The 21,916-nt window shown below is 43.3% G+C and overlaps 1 protein-coding gene across 6 annotated transcripts in view; it reads left to right on the top strand.

The window, feature by feature from the left end:
- The window catches only part of RNF220 (ring finger protein 220), a 726,058-nt gene that overhangs the window by 561,475 nt on the left and 142,667 nt on the right, over nt 1-21,916 (top strand). For all 6 annotated transcript variants that reach the window (XM_086952315.1, XM_086952313.1, XM_086952312.1 and 3 more), the window contains one exon: nt 19,034-19,076. In XM_086952315.1, coding sequence (XP_086808441.1) covers nt 19,034-19,076 — 43 coding nt within the window. The remainder of the gene's footprint in view (nt 1-19,033; nt 19,077-21,916) is intronic.

The following is a 21,916-nucleotide window of genomic DNA, read 5'->3' as shown; positions in this document are numbered from 1 at the left end:
AACATGCTTCCTACAGAATCCACAAGACGGAGATGTGCTGGCTGGCACTCTTACTCCATACACGCAAAGGAGTCCGAAGAAAAAGTCTGCCAAATCCAAAACGGGAATAATCTGCAGCGCCGATGGTTCTCTGGTTGCTTTACTTTGCTTCCGGCTGTACGTAATCGTCACATGCAACATGACCTTCAGGGCATGCCGGGAACTGTAGTTCACCATCGCTTATGCCCCTAGTTACGGCTTTCGTTAGTCAGCGAGTTATCGGCCTGAGCTTCCTGACATCATGCGTGAATACCTACTTTTAAGAGCATCTGGTATTGTAGTCTTGCTTACACAACTTATACATTCTGGACTACATGAAAGCACAAACACGCTAAACATGATGACTTCCTCAGAAACCTAGGGCCACATGAAAAAATGCATTTTTGTGGTCAGAAACAGCCGATAAGGCAGTTTTTGAACACAAAAATGGTTTTACATATGTACAAAACACAAATTGCATTTGGTAACATGTTACCCAATTGCAATGGGTGTTTGCAATTTGGTATTTCAAATGGGCTTGTTTAGGGGGTCCCTTCTAAATACCAAATCTAAATGGGATGTATGAATGTTTTGTGATTGAATTATGTTCTCAAAACATTTATATTGTATCAACTCCTTGAAAGAGGTGGTAATCCATTAGCAAATTGGAAGGAGTCCTCAGGGGGCCCCTTCCCCCTTTGAGAGTTGAAAACAAATATTTCCATACTCTTAAAATATTTAACTGTAAAGTTTATATTTTTCCCTTTAAACACATCCTGCATTAAAAAAAAGATTGCTTTAGGTTACAAATTGTGACCTACATTAATATGCATGAGGTAGGTCTACTAGGGGTGGGCGAAATTTGCGTAGTCGCGCTACGCAAAGCTCAGCGAAATGGTAAAAAATCTCTGCGAGAACGCAGAGTTCCGCGAACACGAGTAATTGCTTGTTCCGCGGGTTGGCAATGCTTTTTTCCTGTTCGCGAACAATGTTTGCATGCTCGGGGGGAAATATCTTGTGAACACGCATTTTGAAAGCACAACAAGCAAAAAAATCAGAGAACCCACGGATCGCTGAATTTTTGGCAATTCCGCGTTCTCCGTGGAACGCAAACTTAACCAAATTCTGCAAATTCCGCGAGCGGAGCAGAATTTACCACCCAGGCCTTATTTGCAACCCACTAGGAATTACTAATGAAACTCAAAAAAGTTTAATACATTAGGAATCTCTATTTCCTAATTGCGACTCGGAGCAAATCGCAATAAGGAAATCTATATTCCTAATGTTATTAATTGTCTGAAAAGTAGGGTTTTGGGTGTGGCAGGAAGTATGGCGCCTTGCTATGTTTGCGTTTAATATCTTTGTTATCACTGTGACATGGTGCAACCAGTTTAGGGGAAATACCCCACAACCCCTATATGTGTGTGGATGGAGACCCGCACAAATTTAGAAAAACAAAGTCGCAGGCACACGTTACTGGGTAAATACAATGGTTAGTAAAGTCTCTTGCATCTGGAAAGTTGTCATATTCGGTCCACTCAAGTAGTTTTAGAATTTCTTCAGTTGTTTAATCTTTATCATTAATGGACATAACCAGTCAACACGTGTTTCGTCACAATGGGAAGTATCCTGTGACTTCTTCAGGGCTGTATGGGAAAGCGTGGATGTCTTGGAGAGATTGCTCCGCCGGTGATAATTCCGACCCGGCTAGTCTGGGTAAAGTATAAAAGGATAAACGGATTAGTCTTTGGTAATGTAAAAAGGAAAAAAAGAAGCTCCGGTGTACCGGAGATCCTAGGAATCTAGTTGAGTGGCGGGTCTGCCGCTACAACAGAACCTCTAGCCTGTGTGCTAAGGTAAAACGCAGGCGCTGGTTCACCTCTGTTTCATTCCGTTCTCTCCAAGACATCCACGCTTTCCCGTACAGCCCTGAAGAAGTCACAGGATACTTCCCATTGTGACAAAACACGTGTTGGCTGGTTGTGTCCATTAATGATAAAGATTAAACAATTGAAGAAATTCTAAAACTACTTGAGTGGACCTTATATGACAACTTTCCAGATGCAAGAGACTTTACTCACCATTGTATTTACTAAGTAACGTGTGCCCGGGACTTTGTTTTCCTAATGTTATTAAATCTTGCTAGGGTGACCAACCTTCCATAATCTTTATGGACTGTCCGTGAATTAACCATTATGTCTGTTGTCAGTGATGAAGATTTCAATGGACAGCATTTGTCCATAATTGTACTACAACACCCATGTTACACTTCAAATGCCTCAGCTGATGTGGAAGGTCTCCTGTGCTGTGATCCTGAGGGAGGGGCAGACACATAAACAAGAAACAAGCCTTCTCGCCAGGGTACTGGCCGCCTGAAAAGAAATGCAGATCTGTGCAGTTGGTTAATCTGTAAATGTAAAGGCTGCTTGAGAGGTAGAGGTGGCGTTAATTGATGCAACCACTTTAAACTTCCTGAAGACAAAGATTTATTATTTCTAAGCAGTAATGTAGGGGGTGTTCAATGCGGAGTTGTGGATTGCTGCTTTTTAAAGGACAGGTGTAAAAATGTTTGCCCTTTGTGTAATCTCCATACTTCTACACTTTCAAAACAGTGTTTTGATTTTAGCCTAAATTGATGTCCTCATTTGGTGGAGGCCTATCTTATACTATGTGTAATGCAAATTTAAAATGATTCTCTGTGACGGGCAGGGACCTCCGAGCACTAAAAATACACAAGTCACTATTCCCTTCTGAACCAGACAGAATTCAGTTATGTGGGCTTCTGTTGCACACACATAAATCTGCAAGGATCACATTAACCAACAAAGATTTCATAACATAAAACAGCGCATGTCCTACTCACTTTTTAAAACTTGCCTTTACTTTTCCTTTAAGGTGCGCATTATTTCATATGTAGTTACCTAATAGTGAAAGATAAACAAAATAGTCACAGAATATTTTGTTCTTTTTAGCTACGCCTTTGATTCCGCCTCCACGCCCACTGATAACATCTCCACTGCATTCAGGATCATAGTATCCATACTTTTTTAATGCCCGTTTGCCATTGAGAAAGCCAGTGATGTTAGCATATGTTGTCCTCCAGTCGCTCACCTTCACTATTAACTTTTTTTTAACATTGTGTCAAATCAACCTGTGATATATATTTACTTAATACAGTGGAATATTCATGTGACAGAATTGTACAAAAACAGTGTCCTCTAGTGCAAAAGGGAATTAAGAAAAATAAAAGTAATCTAGTCAGTTGTTTAATTGGACTATGTGTGAGTAGGGAACCTGAGTTCAAATCCCAGCTCACCTGCAAGACTACATTGTGTGATTTAGGTCAAATCAAGTTACTTCATGTGTTTAGTTTACTTGATAGTGACATTTGAGAAGAGCACCTTCAAGTAAGTCAGTTCAAGGTGGACCCTGTGTAAAAACCTCACTTGAATATGCTTCAGTAGCTTGTAATGTTCCTCCATCCATAAAAATATTATTGGCCATGACATAAGTGACACCTGACAATTCATACACATTTTTCATTCATGGCTTTGTCAGGAGGGAGGGTTAGTAAATGTTTTAAAGTTTATGTTTAGAAACTTTAAATTAAAATAAATGTTAATGCGATGTTGTGATCTAATATACTATACTGAAAAACTTCCATTTGTTAAAGAAACACTTTCTACATTGTGAAGTCTTTATCCTGTCAATATATTTTGTTTATTGTGTAATTTGTATCCCAAATATTTTGAAGGTTCTGCATGCTCTTTGGCATTTAGGGATGAGCCAGACCACTGGTTCAAGCTTGGCTTGACTGCAGAGCCATTTAAAGACATGGACAGAGTGAGCAATTGCCCAGGGCTCAACATACCAAGGGGCCGACCCTTGCCCACCTCCAGAAGCACTACCAATGACCAATGACCAATCGCCCTGGCAGAGTTTGCCAGGGTGGGAGGGTACTGCTTATTCAACCACTTAACCGTGCCGCTCTGTTTCTGGCCTCTCGACTGACACTTCTCTCCAGGAGCGCAATATTTTACATTACTTATGGAGGTCCTATCTGATTTTAGGAATTGCCTTGCCTTGTTCTTCTCTTTCTTGTGTATTCAGTTCTTAGCAATTACGCTTTGAATCAGTTGCTGTGGATCTCCCATCTAATCTTGACATCATACTTCTCTTTAATTCTCTCTCTGGTGGTAGGGCTTCCAGTCCTGAAATAAATATAGAGTCCCTGACCCACACTCTGATGCACTCTAATTAAGTAGTCGAGCCTTCTTGGTGCTGTGAGACTACTGACAAGTTGTGGGTACCTCACATCCTGACATTTGGTGTGAGACTGTCACCCAAACCATCTGCTCTGCCTGATAATTTTTTTAGGTTTGACATCTAGTGGAAGGTCAGTTAAGCAAGATGTGCATGTTCAACTCGCCTAAACTCAGTCGCAGCCGGCATGGCTGGAGGGTGGGGCCACGAGGTGGTGGCGGGTCACGGGGGAGGTCACACAGGGTGGTGGTGTTTAATTAAAAAAACGTTTGAACTTACCTTGAGGCCGAGTACTGCGTCTTCTCGGCTCCTGCTCTCCTGCCTCTGACAGGAACAGAAAGCAAGCAGCCAGGCTCCCTCCCCTAAGCCATGTCACGGGGGAGGTTGCATGGGGGGTTTAATAAAAGAAAATGTTTTACTTATCTTGAGGCCGGGTCCCGTGTCTTCACGGCTCTTGCTCTCCTGCCTCTAGCAGTAATAGAAAGCAGGCAGCCAGGCTCCCTCCCCTAAGCCAATCACAATGCTGCATACAATGTTGTGATTGGTCGGGATGGCACCCAGCCAGGGGCTTATGGGGTGGGCATGTTCTCAGCCTGCATGGAGAAGGGCAAAATGCGCATGAGGAGTGGGCACACCACTCCTCCCCGCCCTGCTCAGAGAGCAGAGCAGCCCCGCCCACCCCCAACGCAAACATAAAACGGTAATAACTAAAAGTTATTACCGTTTTTTGTTTCTGCTTGTACATTTGCAAATTTTTTCTGTTTGCATCTCTTATGTAACTCATGTAATCCAAAGTCCTTATGTAACGCAACTGGTTCTTTTGTAAAGCGCTCCGACACCTTAGGGTAATGTTCGCGCTATATAAAATCGCTGCTGACAGTCTGAACGCCAGTCCGGAGTTTGCATTTGACCGTCCATTTGGGAGAGCCGTTGATGAGATTGAGCAGCAGCGGCAGCGGCAGCTGACTGAGGCGGTGCGGCGCGGCCTTGGAGCTCGGGGGAACAATTTCCCAAGAAACAGCGAGAGACCGAGCAGCAGCAGCTGCCTGAGGCGGCGAGGTACGGCGGTGTAGCAGCGGAGCCTCAGAAGGACTGGTCGGCAGCGTGGAGTGCGGGGAGGCGCTGCCTCACTGGAGGCTTGCTAAGAAAATACCTCGGACCCTGGAGAGAGCTCTATGCGGCACTATAGTGGTGTTGTGCTGGGGCTAGCGCAAGAGTGGTAGCGCGGCCAGAGCCCTCCCGGAGCCTTTAGGAGTTGCCAGGCAGAACTGAGCCGTGCAGCGGGAGAGAGTCGGTAAGCACCTGGGCCATTTGATGCTAAGCGGGCTCGAGTTGACCTTGCCCCAGGAGGAAGGAGAGGGGAAAGCCGAGCCCGAACAGACAAAAGAGAGCGGGACAGGTAGGAAGGACTACCAGTATACCTAGAAACCCCAGAATTCCAGGAATAAAGAAGGGTGGGGAGAAGGAGCTCTAAGTGCCAGCCTCCCCCCCCCCGCAGTCCCAGACGCATAAAGAATAACCAGCTGGGAATAAGGGGGAAGTGTCGCTCTAAAATCCAACAACTGTCACTACTTGGACTCCCGGTCAAGAGAGTGAGCGAGAGGCAGACAGTGCTGTGTTGCGCTGCTGAGAACGTGCTGCCCAGAGAGGTTAGGTAAATAAGTATTTATTTAAGTAAGAAGCCAAAGACATTGCAGTATGGCACCAAAAAAGACTAAAAACCTAAAAGGTCAGAAAGAGCTGGATAACACCCTTAACCCCTTGCGTGCGGGGCGTATTTTCCGCCTGTGCTGACTCCGCCTTGCGCGGGCGGAGTCATGACGGAACGGTTCCGTCATCAGCACAGCTCACCCATAGCTGATGACGGAACCGTTCTGTCATCAGCACGCAAGGGGTTAAGGAAACGGCGCCTGAAAATGAGTTCCAGGGAGGGAGTGTGGAATCACCCAGAAGCGTGCCAAAAAGGTCTTCCAAAAGAAATAAAGACACAAGCGAAGGCACACAAGGTGGATTAAAGGGAGGCGCACAAGTTTCCAAATCAATTAAAGGTTTTGTAGGGAAGCATTTTAAAAAATTTCAAACCCCTGTGACAACCCCGGATTTGAAAAAAGATCTAAATAAAGAACTAGTGTATGAACAAACGGATCTGAAGGACTGTGTAAGCAGCCCGGATTTACCCTTCAGTAACCAACTGAATCAAAGTCCTATCTAGGCCATTCCGGAACCTAGATTATCCTCTTCACCTTGGATTTTCTCATTGATAGATGGTATTGACCTGTCTTGTGAAGGGATGAACTTAACCAACTCCAGAAGAGAACAGAGGAGTGACTCTAATCAGATTAGAACATCGGCAACCGTAAAGAGCATAGAGCATCATGGAACACAAGGTGCAGGACTCACAGAAAATTCAGCGTGTAGTAACACTATGGGTATAGATATATCAGCGACTGCTTCAGCGTCAATGCTAGATATAATGTTAATGCTGCAAAAAACCTTGCAAGGGCTGCTGGAAGTGGCAATGTTAAATAATAATATTTAAAAAACCCATGAAGTCCAATTTCAAAATATCGTAGGGGAATTGCAAGGAATTAGGGGGCTGATGCCAACAATACTGAGGCCGGTCCAGACTCACGACCCCCCATTGCAGGCAGAGGAGAGGGACAGTGAGCAGTCTAATGATCACAAGGAGATTTATATATCGAGACGCCCGATGTTGGTAAATAGATGGAAGGACCTATATGGATATAGGCGATATAATATACAAAGAGCAAAAAGAAGAATAGTACCCTTAAAAAAGAAGTCAAGAACAGTGGAAAAAAGGCTGGAGGGAATCCCAAACACTGTGAAGAAAGGGAGAGAAGAATCAGTAAGCCCCCCAGAAGACAGAGTTATAGCAAGGAATAGGAGGACAATGAGGTTCCCAAAAAATAGTGTAAGGGTAGGGGAGGTAGCATTGGTAAGGAAGGAGCAAACAAAACTAGCGCCATCAAACAAAGGAGAAGTTAAGGCGATCAATTCATGGAGTTTACCACAGGGACAAACGAACATGAATAAAGTAGTAGACAGGGAAGAGACCTTGGTTAAAAGAGGAAGGGAACCGTATGGGATGGAGGAGATGCAATCCGGTACCATTCCTGTAAAGGGTGTGGATAATCTATGGCTATATCTCGAACGCGTGGAGTTAGAGAAAGGGAGAAAAAAAGGTAGAAAGGTTATGGGCCCGATGTAGGTAATTCTAATTTACCACTTCTTAAATAACGAATCATACCGATTCGGTATTTAAGAAGTTGTAAATTAGAGGGGGGGGAAATGTAGGTAATTCAGAATCGGTAAATACTGAATCGGTAAGATTCGGTATTTACCGATTCTGTAAATACCGAATCGGTATCCCCCATTGATTCCTATGGGCCTTGAAGCCCATAGGAATCAATGTGGAATACCGAATCGGTATTTACCGATTCCGTAAATTCCGATTGTTGCAAGGGTGCAGGGGGTGTCACTTTGACTCCCTCTAGCACCCCAATTCCGGACTTGTGTGCCATGTGGCACACAGGCATGCCCTAAGGGCATGTCTGTGTGTCACATTGCACAGGTGTGCATGCACAGATGTGCATGCACACCTGTATTCGGTATTTTACCACCCAATAGGATTGGGTGGTAAAATACCGATTCTTAACCCCTTAAGTGCTGCCTCGGTGCATTGGCCGACGGCAGCACTACCTCCCCAGTGCTGCGCACGACCATTGAACGTCCATTCAGCACTAGTTCTAATGGACAGCGCAGCACTGGGGAGGAATGTTTAATAGCAGCTATGAGGTTAAAGCCCTGTGGCACTCTGACATGTGCCAGCTACATCTGCATTTACAGAATCTGTATTTTACTGAGTCTGTATTTACTGATTCGGTAATTTTACCGAATCGGTAAATACAGAATCGGTAAAATACCGATTCTGTAAATGCATGCCCTACATCTGAAAAACGTAATACCGGTCGGAAACGGCCGAATTCGGCCTTTTCCGATCGTATTAGGGCACCTACATCGGGCCCTATACCCCTAAATCGCTCCCAACTCGTATATTCCTTCGCTAAATGTCCTAGTCTGAGGGGGTTAGGATCAAAGGATTTAAAAAAAGTAGGCTTTAGTAATGATATTGACGAAAAAGAATTTACTAGGGTATTATTGTACTCAAGTTTGGTAAAAACAGCAATTGTGAGGGCAGAAAATGAGATAATAAAGGAAGGTATAAGGTTGATACCAGCCAGGGAAATAGAGAAGAGGAATCAGCAGGACAGAACCTTTTTAGCTTACCAGTCAGGCTTGGGAAGAAGACAGATAAGTCTGATTTTAGGCGAGGGAAGGGCAGTAGAAAACATGAGAATGGTAGTTGAGAACCATGGGACAGGAAACCCCTGGGGTGACTGGTCTTTTAATGACAGCGGGACAGGCGCCCAATTTGGGCAAAATTTCGTAGATGACCGTCTCAGCGATGTTGATTAGGGAGGAGGGGTGTCGCATAGCATGAACCTGTTATCCTGGAATATAAATGGGCTAGGAGGGGAGTTAAAGGTAGAAAGTATAAAGACCCTAGCCCGAGATGCTGAAATAGTAGGGTTGCAGGAAACCTGGCTATGCGACAATACCCCTGTTTTTGAAGGTTTTGTACAACTACATAAGCCAGCAAGAAGGAAAAGATTTGGTTGTCCTGCTGGAGGCATTATGACGCTTGTCTCGACTAAGATAGCAAAAAGGGTCACAACTGTGGTTACTGGTTAGTGATGTATCCTTGCTGGGCTCGGAAGGGTTGTATGATCACATGATAATTGTAAATGTTTATATGCAATGGGAATCAAATGAAGACTATGAGAGTGAAATGCGATGTTTTGAACATGACCTGGATATACTGTGTGAAAAGTTTGGAAACTATGCAATAATCTTAATGGGGGATTTCAATCATAAATTGAACCCCTTGATAAATGATCAATGGTTTAAAGATCTCTTGAGCTCAAATAACATACCCCCAGCATCGTTTTCAAATTGTATAATCTCCAAACAAGACATGAAGTTGGGCAAACTTTTGGGGCGAAAAGGACTGTTTTGCTTAAACGGCAGATGGAAAACAGACTGTCCGGCAAAGCAGACCTTTAACCACTTGGCTGCTAGGCGTTTTCCCGTCCTGCGCTGGGAATCGCTTTATTCCTTTATTTCATGACGAGCTGGCCTTGTCATCCGCGCACGGCAGGTAAGCGCCATGACGAGGCCAGCTCGTCATTAGCCTCGAAGGGGTTAAGTTTGGTTCCCAACTTTGTCCGATCGATTACGTATTCATGCAAGCGTGGAATTTTGACCTTATCAAGGGGTTTCAGATAACCCCTTGTGACGGTAGTGACCACAATATTTTGCAATTTGCATTAGCATGGGGACCCCCAAGCTCTAGAGAACTGGTGCTCCCTCAACAAGTAGAGTACCCTAAACGGCTGACAACAAGATTAACCGATCCGTATATGGAAAAGTTGGCAGGATTCCAACATAAAGTGGGTTTGGAAGACGCAAGGACTAAGAAAGTGCCGTGGTTCGAGAAAAAGATAAAAGAAATGGCGCAGTGCCTTAAGGTAGACCTAAAAAGCAGGAACTCATATACCACTACTAAACAATCAAAGGAAGGTAAACAGCCAAGTTGGTTCAATGAGGAGTGTCTAAATAAGAAAAGAGAAATAAGAAGAGAAGAAAGAACCCTGAGGAAAAAATATGATCCAATAAGGCATAAAAATCTAAGTGACATGAGGAAGGATTATAAAATGTTAGTTAGAAACCTGAAGAGGGTATTCAAAGAGAAATGCTGGGCTAACTTGCTGGAAACTATTGAATCTAATAACTTGCGTAAGTGTTGGAATTTGATAAAGGAAGCATCCGGACAGGCTAACGGGGCTATGCCCTGTGTAGTAGAGGAAGCCGCTTGGGAAGAATATCTAGGTGAGTTATATGGAACATACGCTGAAGAAGAAGGTGGGGATATTGGTCCTTGGATGGAGGCGGTAGTAGATTTAAAACCTTTGTTTACAACAGAAAAGGTATATTCAGTCATAAGAAGCTTAAACCTAACCCGTGCTGCAGGTTCTGATAACCTGCCAGCAATTATTATAAAATCCCAGCAAGATTGGTGGGTGCAATTTTTCTCCTACATGTTTCTGGCTATATTGGAGTCGGGCACAATCCCCGAAAAGTGGAGGGGAGCAGTAATCAGACCGATCCACAAGAAGGGCGATAGAAACGCGCCCAAAAATTATAGACTCATTAATTTGCTGGATGTCGGGGAAAAGGTATTCTCCAAAATAATTTTGGGCAGTTTGAATGACTGTGCAGCGCGGTGGTCGATCATGCCAGTGGAGCAAGGAGGCTTCAAGAAGGGGCACTCCACGATCGATCACTGCTTCGCATTGTGGGCGGTTGCGAGAAAGTCTGTGGAAAAGCAGGGGAAGTTATGCTGCTGTTTCGTAGACTTCCGCACGGCATTCGACTTAGTAGACAGGAATTGCCTGTGGGAGTCCCTAAGAAAACTTAATATCCCTGAGGGGCTCTTGAAAATTATCCAGGAGTTACATAAACATAACTGGGCGCAAGTCATTAAAGATGTAGACGGAGCCTTGACTCCTAAAATATTGATTAAGAATGGCCTAAGACAGGGATGTGTGTTAGCCCCCTTATTATTTGCAATATACCTGGCTGATCTCCCATCTATTCTAGAAGTGAGTAGAAGTGCTAGCCCCAAAATGCATGTGAAACATCTGTCCTGTCTGCTGTACGCCGATGATTTGGTATTCTTTGACCAAACAGAAATTGGATTGCAAAGGAAGTTAGCTGCCTTCAATAAATATTGCTTGGCTAAACGCCTGACGGTAAATATGGATAAAACTAAAATTCTATGTTTTGGGAACAAAACCCTGAATTTTAATTGGTATCTGGGAACTACTAAACTAGAAATTGTGAACAAATACAGATACCTTGGTATTTGGTTTGAAAAGTCTTTAAAATGGGATATCCATTTAGTAGCCCAGACTGCCAAAGCCCATACATCAGGATGCGGGCTAAGGACATTTAGCCAAGTTTACGGGGATATGTCACATAGACCATTACTGAAAGCCTATAAGGCAATGATACCCCCACAAGTGCAGTATGGAGCCGAAGTTTTATATTTGAGCGGGAAGAATAATTGGGGCATTGAGGAGGGGAAATGTGTAAAACCGTTGATGTCACTACCAGGCTCCTCCTTGATTAAGGCAATCCGCTTGGAATTAGGCGTGACCTCATGGAACATACAGGTACAAGTGGCCCTTTTAAGATTTTGGAAAAGATTGGGATCCGAGGAAGTCACAAAAGTGTCACAATGGTGTAAAGAGGAGATCTTGCACAGCGAATTAAATTGGGCTAGCAGGATCAGAAGGAAATTGTGTGCACTGTGTAAAAACTTAAATGTAAAATTTGACCAGGCGACACTGTCGGTTGAAGCCTCAAATGCGGAGATTAGAACAACAGGAAGAGAAATATCCAGGCAAAATGATATGATATATTTGAAAAAGAAAGTGTCAGTCCATTATATGATAAATGGCTGGGAGTATGATACATGGTATCCATATTTGGATACACTACCTAATGCTGGATTAAGAGCTGAGGTGCTCCGATGGAGAATAGGGATTAACTGTTGGGTTTCTCTGAGAAACAGAAAAGCAGAATTGGTACAACCGGATGGTAAATGCCGCTGTGGATTAGGTACCAAGTGTGATAATCTACATATCTTACTAGACTGTCAAAAATGGGTGTCACAGCGGAAACTGTTTTTGCGACCCTTGTTTTTAAAATATGGTATAACTGAGCGCTTCTTAGCAATTAACCTACTTACCGACATGCCAAATCTTGATATAGCAATCGCCATGGCAAAATATATGAAGGCGGTAAAAATGACTCTGTTGGATCCAAATATAGTTGGATAGAAATTGGCATGAAGTAATAGTAGGTCACGCTCTAGAAAATTGTGTCGAGGGTGGAACGCTATCCCTAAGCTAAAGCTTCACTGTATTGCTGATTACAATATTGGGTGTAGTGCTGTATGAAAAATTGTCTCTTTTAAAGTATTTGTGGAATTTTTTATACATGTTTTAAACTATTTATTGTAATATGTATTTTGTTTAGAGACCAATGGTCTAATAAACTTACTTTTACTACTACCACTACTACTATATAAAATCGCATTAAATAAATGAAAAACTGCGATAAAGCAGTGGAGCGATGTGACGCTCCTCCACCATAACGGAAGAGCCACCCCTGCCTAAACTAGCATAAGGTAAAAAGCCACTTTGCTTAATGTTTCCCATGCGTATTGAAATGTTTAGAAACCAAATTAAAATGTAACTGTTGCTCTCTATCTCTCTGAGAAAGACTGGGTATATTTGAGTAGGAGTGATACCCTTGATACCATGCTCAAAAGCATCAATTTACTATTGAACAAGGACATAATGCGCCATCTGATTGTAGCATACCTAGATGCAATCTCATACAGAACACGGTGAAAAGGAGCAATATAAAAAATGTGTAAATCAATGCATTGATACGCCAGTGTTTTGTTCTGACTCTGACTTGAATTTCGACCCTTTGTCCTGATTTTTTTGTCCTGAAGTTTGACTTTCTGTAAATAATTTGTTACAGTCCCGTCTTGAATTTACCTCCATGCGAGGTGGCCATCCTACATCTGGACCCTAGCTCGGTAGCTTGCAAGCTGTTTAGCGTGTCTGCGTGCTCCTCAGTTTGTGCTCGGTAGTGTGATAAATGTGTATCGTCGTCTCGAGACTAACACTGTACGAGGCGAGTACAATCTGAGATTGGAACCACGTGACGGCATGGCGCAGGCGCCCTAGCGTACCGTATTTTGTTCGTGCTTTGTTTACTGCAGACGTCTTCCGGTTCTTCGCGAGTCCCGCGGTCTGCTGCGGCGCTGCTGTTGCTATAGAAACCACGTTGGTGTTGTTACGTAATCTTGCGACCTTTCACCTCGCGTCACATGGTCACATGACCATAGCAAACATGGCTGCTGCAGGGCGCTGATACAGCCAGAAGTGGCTGGCTGCTGCAATCTACCCGCATCGCCTCCTCGATTTCCTTAGAGCCCTCTGCAGCAGCACTGCCGAGGCGCGACTCTCACCCCCACCCGAGCCTCGCTGTGAGCCGCCTACGGGCCCGACATGCAGAGTGAGCAGAGGCCTGTCGGCCGAGAGGAAGTGAGTGTCAGAATATACAGCATTAACAGAGACCCTCATCTGCAGTGCGCGTTCCCCGTAGGCCCTGTAGAGCCTATAATAGTGTTGGCGGGAGAGACGAGAGAGGTTGTGCTTGAATGGCTGAGCAAGCGAGTGGAAGTCCTACCCAAATACTCGATGTAGAAAGGCAGTTGAACGGGCACAGGGAGCTCGAAAGCTCGCAACAAAGCATTGGTAGCGTTAGAGATATTTCAATGCTAATATTCAAATATGTGCTTTCCCACATTCAATACTGCTCTGAGCAGGGGGCATAACGCCCAATACATAAAGAAGAGGTTGGTAGAGGACCTTAGGAATGCCATACAACAAGGTGCAGAGATCCACATCACCGTGGTTACGATCCCAATAGCGATCCCAATAGCGGAGGGATAGGGCACATACCCCAGTACAGAGGACCAGATTTCACTGCCAATTCGAGTAATTTGGGAAGATCCCGGCACTTCCATTGAAAGGGAGCAGTTTTCTTAGTATTTTTTTTGCCATAGAGATGGTGCAAGGATGCAGGCTATCTCAGATAGGTCAAATAAAAGGAATGGAATTGAAACTAAGACTCTGCTATAGGAAGGGATAGAGTTTAGTGACTCGACTCCTCTTCCGCTGCTGTGTGGATTTAGCACCGACTTTCCTTGCTTGCGTATATTTCTTTTTATTATCTTGATTAGAAGTACATCACTTGTGCTGGGGCTACCCCACAGAAACACCATTTATTGTTGACAGTTGAAACTTTATTTGATATATTTATAAAACTGTGAAGCTGGTACGGGACGACTCTATTTTAGGTAACTAACCTTAGTTGCGTTCTCTTTTGTTCAGTAAGATGCTGTCAGGTTAGAGAAATAAAGGAACATACTTTCTCATAGCAAATGTACTCCTTTCTGCAGCTTAAACTTTTCTTTCGCTTGGAACCAACGGGGTGACAACGTAGAGAGATGTACTCTTAGCGCTCCAGGTCCAGGCGAAGTTGGACAGCTGGAATTTGCACTCTTTGTAAATGAGCCTTAGTTTTGTCTGCTGGGTCTTATATACTTGTATAGTAATTGATTCTGGACATAAGCACAGCTAAGTAGTAGACAGCATTTGTGAAACTGAGCTTACCTGAGGTATTGGTTTTGTTCAAATGCCACTCAGACTGTGGGCGTATGTTAGCCGGTCAGCGATTAGATGAAAGGCTGAGCATGGCTTGAGAGCTAAAAGCAAGCCCTGCATGATATACTAACATTCTTATATAGCACAGTGTTTTAAAAGGGTATTAGTTTCTTGGCACCAAGAATATTATGGGTTTAGTAGAACACTTGTGATTTATTTTTGATCACATTGGAAAAATGTTTTCAGTCTCCTCCTTGCTTGCACATTGTGATAGATTTCTTTCATTTCAATCATACAGAGTTCTGCTTAGTGGCAGAAGATAAAGGTTGGGGGTATCCTCCCGTCCTTTGCACACTCCCAGCATTTGAGGGATAGGGCTGGATTGATGTAGATAAAAAAAATTGACATTCCTTGGATGTGGTGTTGGAATTTCTTTGACCATCGGAGGCTCCTGTTGTGAATAGGGTGGTGTATTATGCTTCTAGATTTTACATTGTACACACTTTGCTCCACCTAGCTAGAAAGCGAAAAGCCTTTAATCTGCCACTTTAGTAACATAAGTGCATTATTAACAGGCCTTCCAGGAACAGCGCTGGTCTCTCACACAGTCTTCCTTCATATGGCAACCCTACTTGTTAAAGGCATTGAAAACATCAGATCATGCTAACCACTGCTATAACTCGATTGACATCCTCGTCAAAGTGGTGTGCATCATTTATAAAGCATTGTGGCAAAGTCTACATCAATCGGGGTTTTTAAAGCGCCCTACTCACCTGAGAGGGTTTCAAAGTGCTGGGGGTGCATCCCCGGGTCAGCCAAAAAGCCAGTTCTTGAGGCTCTTTCTGAAGGTGTGCAGGATGGGGGAGCATCTGATGTTGACTGGAAGCTCGTTCCAGGTTTTGGCTGCAACGTAGAAGGCTCTTCCGCCTGCCCTGGCGATGTGCAGGGTCATTGCAAGGGCGAGGTTGGCAAAGCGGATGTTTGTTTTGGGTGCGTGGAAAGAGATTCTTTCGTTGAGGTATTTGGGTCCGATGTTGTGTAGGAATTTGTAGGTGTGGGTGAGTAGGTTGAAAGTTATTCTCTTCTCAACGGGTAGCCAGTCGAGGTCTCGAAGGTGGTGAGTCATGTGGTACAGAGGACAACTCTGGCTGCAGTGTTCCGGATGGTCTGGAGCTTGTTTGATTCCTGCGTAGAGGGCATTTCCGTAGTCCAGTCTGCTAGTTATCAGTGTGTGGGTGACTGTCTTTCTGTCTTGGGGGGGCGGGGTGGGGGGAGGACGGAGGGATAGTCTTGAAAGTTTTGCAGAGGCAGTTGAAGCAGGTGGAGGTGACGTGTTGATCTGATGCGTCATGGTGATGGAGGACTCTAGGATAATGCAGAGGTTCCGGGTGTGGTCCGTCAGGGTGGGAGGGTTTCCAAGGGCGGAGGGCCACCAGGAGTTGTCCCAAGCGGAGGTGGGCGGTCTCAGGATAAGGACCTCTGTCTTCTCCGAGTTGAGCTTAAGGCAGCTGTTGCTCATCCAGGCTGCTACGTCTTTCATTCCTTCCTGGAAGCTGAGCTTGTTGTCTTCGGGGTTCTTTGTCAGCTAGAGGATGAGCTGGGTGTCGTATGCTTAGGATGCTATGCTGAGCCCGTGCTGTCTGACGATGGTGTTGAGGGAGGCCATGTAGATGTTGAAGAAGATCCTTGGGGTACTCCGCAGTTTATCTATGTGAGTTCGGAGAGGAAGGGTGGGAGTCTGATTCTTTGGGTTCTGCTGGCAATGAAGGAGCGGATCCAGTCGAAGGCTGTTCCCCATATGCCGGCGCTGTGGAGTCTGGCTGCCAGAGTGTGGTGGGAGAAGGTGTCCAAGGCTGCAGAGAGGTCCAGCAGGATGAGGGCCACGGTGTGACCCGGGTCGAGTAGCATGCTGATGTCGGTGGTGCAAGGAGGGCGGTCTCGGTGCGGTGGTTGCTGCGGAATCCGGACTAGGAGGAGTCGGGGTGGCATTCTATACAATTCCATGAAGGTGGTCAACTGGGCGTTGAGGACTTTCTCGATGACTTTGGCTGCGAAGGGAAAGGGAGAGATGGGTCGGTAATTTTTCAGGTCCGTCGGGTCAGCCGCAGGTTTCTTGAGGATGGGGCTTGACCTCTGCCCGCTTCCTCCATAGTGCATCATTTATAAAGTATTGTGTCTAAGTCTACCAGTTATTTGACTGACGAACATCACATTTCAGGAAGGAAAATAAACATTAGACACACAATCTAATTCTACCTTGAAGTTGTGCAAATAAATAGATGAAAAAAAAATCTTCTGTAAGTACTAATATGCATGAAATGTGTGCCTGAATATTTCAAACTCCGGAGCTTCCCTCGTTCAGGAAAAATAATGTAAGCCGTCTGTTCAATCCCATGTAAAATGCTGCCACCTTCCTCCTAACTTTGTCTACATCTATAAAACAATAGCATGCTCAACTGGGAACTTGTGAACGGGCCTACATTAAATAACCAATCCAGTTGCTTTAGGTTGATTACAATTTGTAAGTTTTCTGTCAAGGCTGACTAGGGTGTATCTTTAGAACTGGTCATGTTTCAGGAGGGATAGTCTGACATCCAGAATCTCTTAGCATAGATTAGTCTTAATCTTGTAGGTGCAAATCCATGCTTCACTGTTAAGCAAGCACTTGGCAAAGAAATGACCTTCAAGGAGAGAATTTGAAGAGCTACATAGATAGACTCATGTTGGGTTTACAAGCCCATGTTGTCGGTGGCAGCATATATATAACATTTTATAGAGGGTGGAGGCTGTATTTGTACACTACAGTAGAGTGATGGGAATCTTATTCAGTGAGCAGTGTATCCATTCCAGGGCTCAGTGGGTCGGAATGTCTAAGGCAGTAAAGCAAGATTGTGTGGTAAAGATGTGCGATGTATGTAGTAAAACCAACTCAGAGCACCACCATTGTTTGCTCCCCCACCGTAAGGCATCTATAGCAAACATCCCCTACGACTCCATCCTGCGTAGTAGAAACAAACTTGAGCTTGGTCAAAAAGGCTGCAAGATTTATTGAAGGATTAGAATTGTTAGACTTGGTATGTTTTTTTGTTTGTTTATTTATTAAAGGTTTTCTGTAGGATTGGGGAGGACCAAGAGGTCTATGATTTGACAACGAAGCTTTGAGGCAGAGCTAATACAGAGATATATAATGTTCATAGCCATTACTTATACATATAAAACATGGGTAAGGTTTTACATTTATACTTAGAATAAGCATCAATAGACATCATAAACTATGCAATGCCAATTATTGAGATGTAAACATTATGAAAAAATTGTTATCAGAATGTGAAGAAACAGGTTAATTTCCTATGGTATCCTTACCACAGGATGGTTCACAGGGAAGTATAGTAATGCAAAGGTTTATGCTGTCGCTATTGTGCTAAAGGGGTTATTGAACAAAAGAATTAAGTTACGAGTAGAGAAAAGGGGTCGAAATTGAAAAAAAAATACTTGTATAGTAAGCATGCTGCTCTTTTGTCCGAATGTAGCCTCTAAAGGTTGCCATTGCAGTGCAGGCAGGATGTCTTGAAGGTGCTTTTAGAACTGTAGTTGGATGTATGACGTTACTCCGCATACCGTTACAACTACCTACCATTACAACGCGACCATTACAATGCATACCATTACAACGCATAGCGCTTTGGGGTGCTGGATAGTGGTAAGTATAATTTACTATTCTAACTCCAGTCCCCGTGGACCCTAGGGAAGGTGTTGTATAGTAAATTATACTTATTCCCTATCCTATAGCGCCCCCCAGCGCAATGCGTTGTAATGGTATGCGCTATAAAAGTCGCATTGTAATGGTAGTGCGGAGTAACGAATGCGTTGTTACAGGTGCATACCCTGTAGTTAGGTTAGGTAGTTGCAAAAGGTGCGGGTAAGCAATGGTATTACCTGATCTTTTATATAGGACTGAGTTGCCTAACCTTTGAGAGATCAAGCAGAAAGTTTGTAGCAATCATTCTGCATCTTTTGAGTTTGACCGCAAATATTTGTAATACCCTCCAAATCAATAGAACCTGCTATCTGAACACAGTTCCTATTGAGGTAATGGGAGTTAGGGCATAGGTATGGGATTAACCTTGAGAAAGGATAGCGTGGCTTACCATGGAGAAGGCTAGAGTGAGCTTTAGCTCTGAGATAGGACTGAAAATGAATACGTTCCTAGGTAAGGTTGAGTGGTGATGAGGAGCACTTTGGATAACGATGGTAGCTTGTTTTGGAGCTAGTGAACTGTCAGGTTCAGTTGTAGCTTTAACGCACATCGCATGCTTATTGGTTATTTGCATTTATATGGCTTTGTGTTTTCTTCCCTTCAGACCTTCCTGCGAGTCAGAGCCAATAGGCAGACCCGACTGAATGGTGAGTGATTTCACAAATTTGCTTATGACAATTATTTGAGCTTTTGGTAAATGCCATTTTTTACTTCAGTTCTCCACTCACTGTCCACGTTATAGAGTTACCTTGAAGGTACATTAAAAATGGAGTCTTTTCCAGAGTAGATAAAGAGTTTTCATGCCAGACTTTATTTGACAGATGGCATTTCTGACAGTCAGTGTGCATCTGAACATTGAATTTAAAGGACCATCCACAGTGACCGTGTTACAACTGGTCTAAAAACCCCAGCTGAACAATCAAATAAACCTCCGGGGTAAAACCATGAAGGCTTCAGAGGTTCAAGGTTTCATATAAACCAGGTACTGAGGCATTATTGCCACGGGGCAGGAGTTTGTATCAATACTATCCCGTGGCTGGGGTAATGCCATCCGCGCAGAGAATCTACAGCGTTCTTGTGTATCACACAGCTTTATTTATTTTTAACGAATTAAGATAAGATGGGAAAATATAAAGCAAGCAAGAGAGATACACACTATATCCTAGTGAGAGTTGCTGTGAATCCTTGGAGATTTTTTGTTGGTTGTGACCGTGTCATCACAGTCTATGAATGTATGGATCAGTGTAATATGCACATGCAATTACTTTAATTGATCTTCTGGCCAATAATGTTACAGTAAAAAAAATATATATATATTAGTGTTTTTACGCGTAGGACACTCGTAGGCAAATATGTCATGTAAATGGTTAGTCACAAGATTATTCCATGTTTCCTATAATAATAAAGTGGAGTGGGTGTTTTTAAGGGATTATGCTTAAGCTTCTGTTGTATTGCGTAGTATTTGAATGGAAAAGAGAGGAATGTATGAATGAGATGACTTAAACTGGGACTTGAGTAGAATGTACAAATAGTACATCTTCTTATCTTGTAGGTACTTATCCATCTTATTTCACATAGATGATTATTATTGTTTTGCTATGACTGCTGGAGAGTTGAGTTGTCCTTTCTATGCAGAAAGCATAGGCATGCCTAGTAGGTAGAGGCCTACCCCTTCCATGCTGATTTCCATTCAAAGGAAATTATTTTGAGAGACAGTTAATTGGTCTAGTAGTAGGTGATTGCTTTTTTCAGAGAGGAAAAGTTAGGTTTGGCGATGCATGTAGTAATCTTGAGCCATATGACATTTGAGTATTACCATGCATTCAGCATATGCAGGTCCCCACCCATCCCACAGATTCCTGGCAATTCTATCATGCATAAGTCCGAAGGATGTTCAGTTTAAGCTTAGCTGAGTCAAGTATGCTTTGAATTGTGAAAAAACAAATTTGAGCCACAGTTGGAGGTATTCTGAATAAAAAGGAAGATGTTCAAATTGGTGGCTCTGTATTGAAAAAAATAGATCCCTAATTAGGTCTACTCTTGCAGTCTCTCCTACAGGCAGTTCTTAATTGTGTTTTCTACAAAGACCTCTGGTGGAACATTCCAAAAACGTAGTAGGCTTAGAGGCAGCCCGTTGTTTAACATTTGTTGTCTTTATGTTCCCTACATATGTTTGTTAATTATTCTCTCTCCCTCTCTGTAATAGTTTGGTCTAACATCTTAAAGAAATCTGATCACAAACATGCTTAGTTAGCAATTAAGAATTGTTGTTAGCATCATTTTGACAGTCTTTACTGTACTCCATCAAGAGCTGTACTTGGGGGATGATTCGTCTAGAAGAGAAGCGATTTTGTTGAGGGCCCATGTCTCATTAGTCTCAGCAATGTAATTCGACCAAATCCCTAAGTATTTCAGATGTATGCGCTGCCAGTCTAAGCCTGTTCAACCCAAAGCTGAACGAGAGCTTGCTACGCTTAAATCCAAATCTTTTTTTTAATTTATTTTTTATTTATAGTGTAGTGTAGTGCCCTGGTGTAAGATTCAATGTTTTCAAGCATTTCAGGGAGTGCAGTGTCCACTTAAAAGATAAATGCCAAAGTATATAATTACGGTATGGCAAGTTCAGGAGTTAATAATACCATCTGGGAACAAGACGTAGAACTTGCCTGATAGAAGTGAAGACCATCAGGTACAGGATCCACGGAGGAGCAGCAACAAGTCTTCGGAGCTCAAGTGGTGCATCATACAGACACAAGCGGAATATTGTGATGAGAAAATGTCCTCCGTAACACTATACAGTACAGTGGTAATACCCTCCATACTGAAGATTTCAGGGATGATACAATCCGAACACTTGGCCGAGCACTTGAGGAGCAAACTTAAGACAATCCAGATATGATTGTAATAGTTACTATTTACAGTGGAAATAGCATCTAGGCACTGTGCCATACCAACTGGATACATAGGTGGTCCAGAGGAAATACATTGGTTTAGGCACTGTACAACATTGCCCAGCACCAGGATGATGCAATTGTGCCAAACATTGTTTTACAGATGTGAAGTTATAGTTCAGGTTCAAAATCGCATTCTGCCCTTGATGTTTAATAGTATAATATTTAGAGATAAGTGAACAAATGTTCATAAAACCAAATTGGGTCTGAATAGTTCGAGCAATATATATGAAATAGAGACTTACCAACTAGAGCTTGCAGGCCTAAAATTAATCTTTAGATAATTGCTTAGAATACGGTTGCTCACCTCAAAGCAAAGGTGATAGTTTAATAGTCTTCTTTGGTCAACTTTTGTGCCCTAAACTGGAAGGAGGAGATCCATGCTTTGATGACGTTCTTCCCAAATGAGGCTGTAATGTTTTAATGGGCAAATGAGTGTTATTTAATGTGAGCTAGATTACTGCCTGACGTAGAAACCATATTGACTAGATGCAGTTTCAGAGTCCAGTAGATTTTGTTTCTTTTTACATTTTTTA

Source organism: Lissotriton vulgaris, chromosome 1_1 (assembly GCF_964263255.1).
Source record: "Lissotriton vulgaris chromosome 1_1, aLisVul1.2, whole genome shotgun sequence".
NCBI lineage: Eukaryota > Metazoa > Chordata > Amphibia > Caudata > Salamandridae > Lissotriton > Lissotriton vulgaris.
This window is presented reverse-complemented; position numbering and strand designations above follow the sequence as displayed.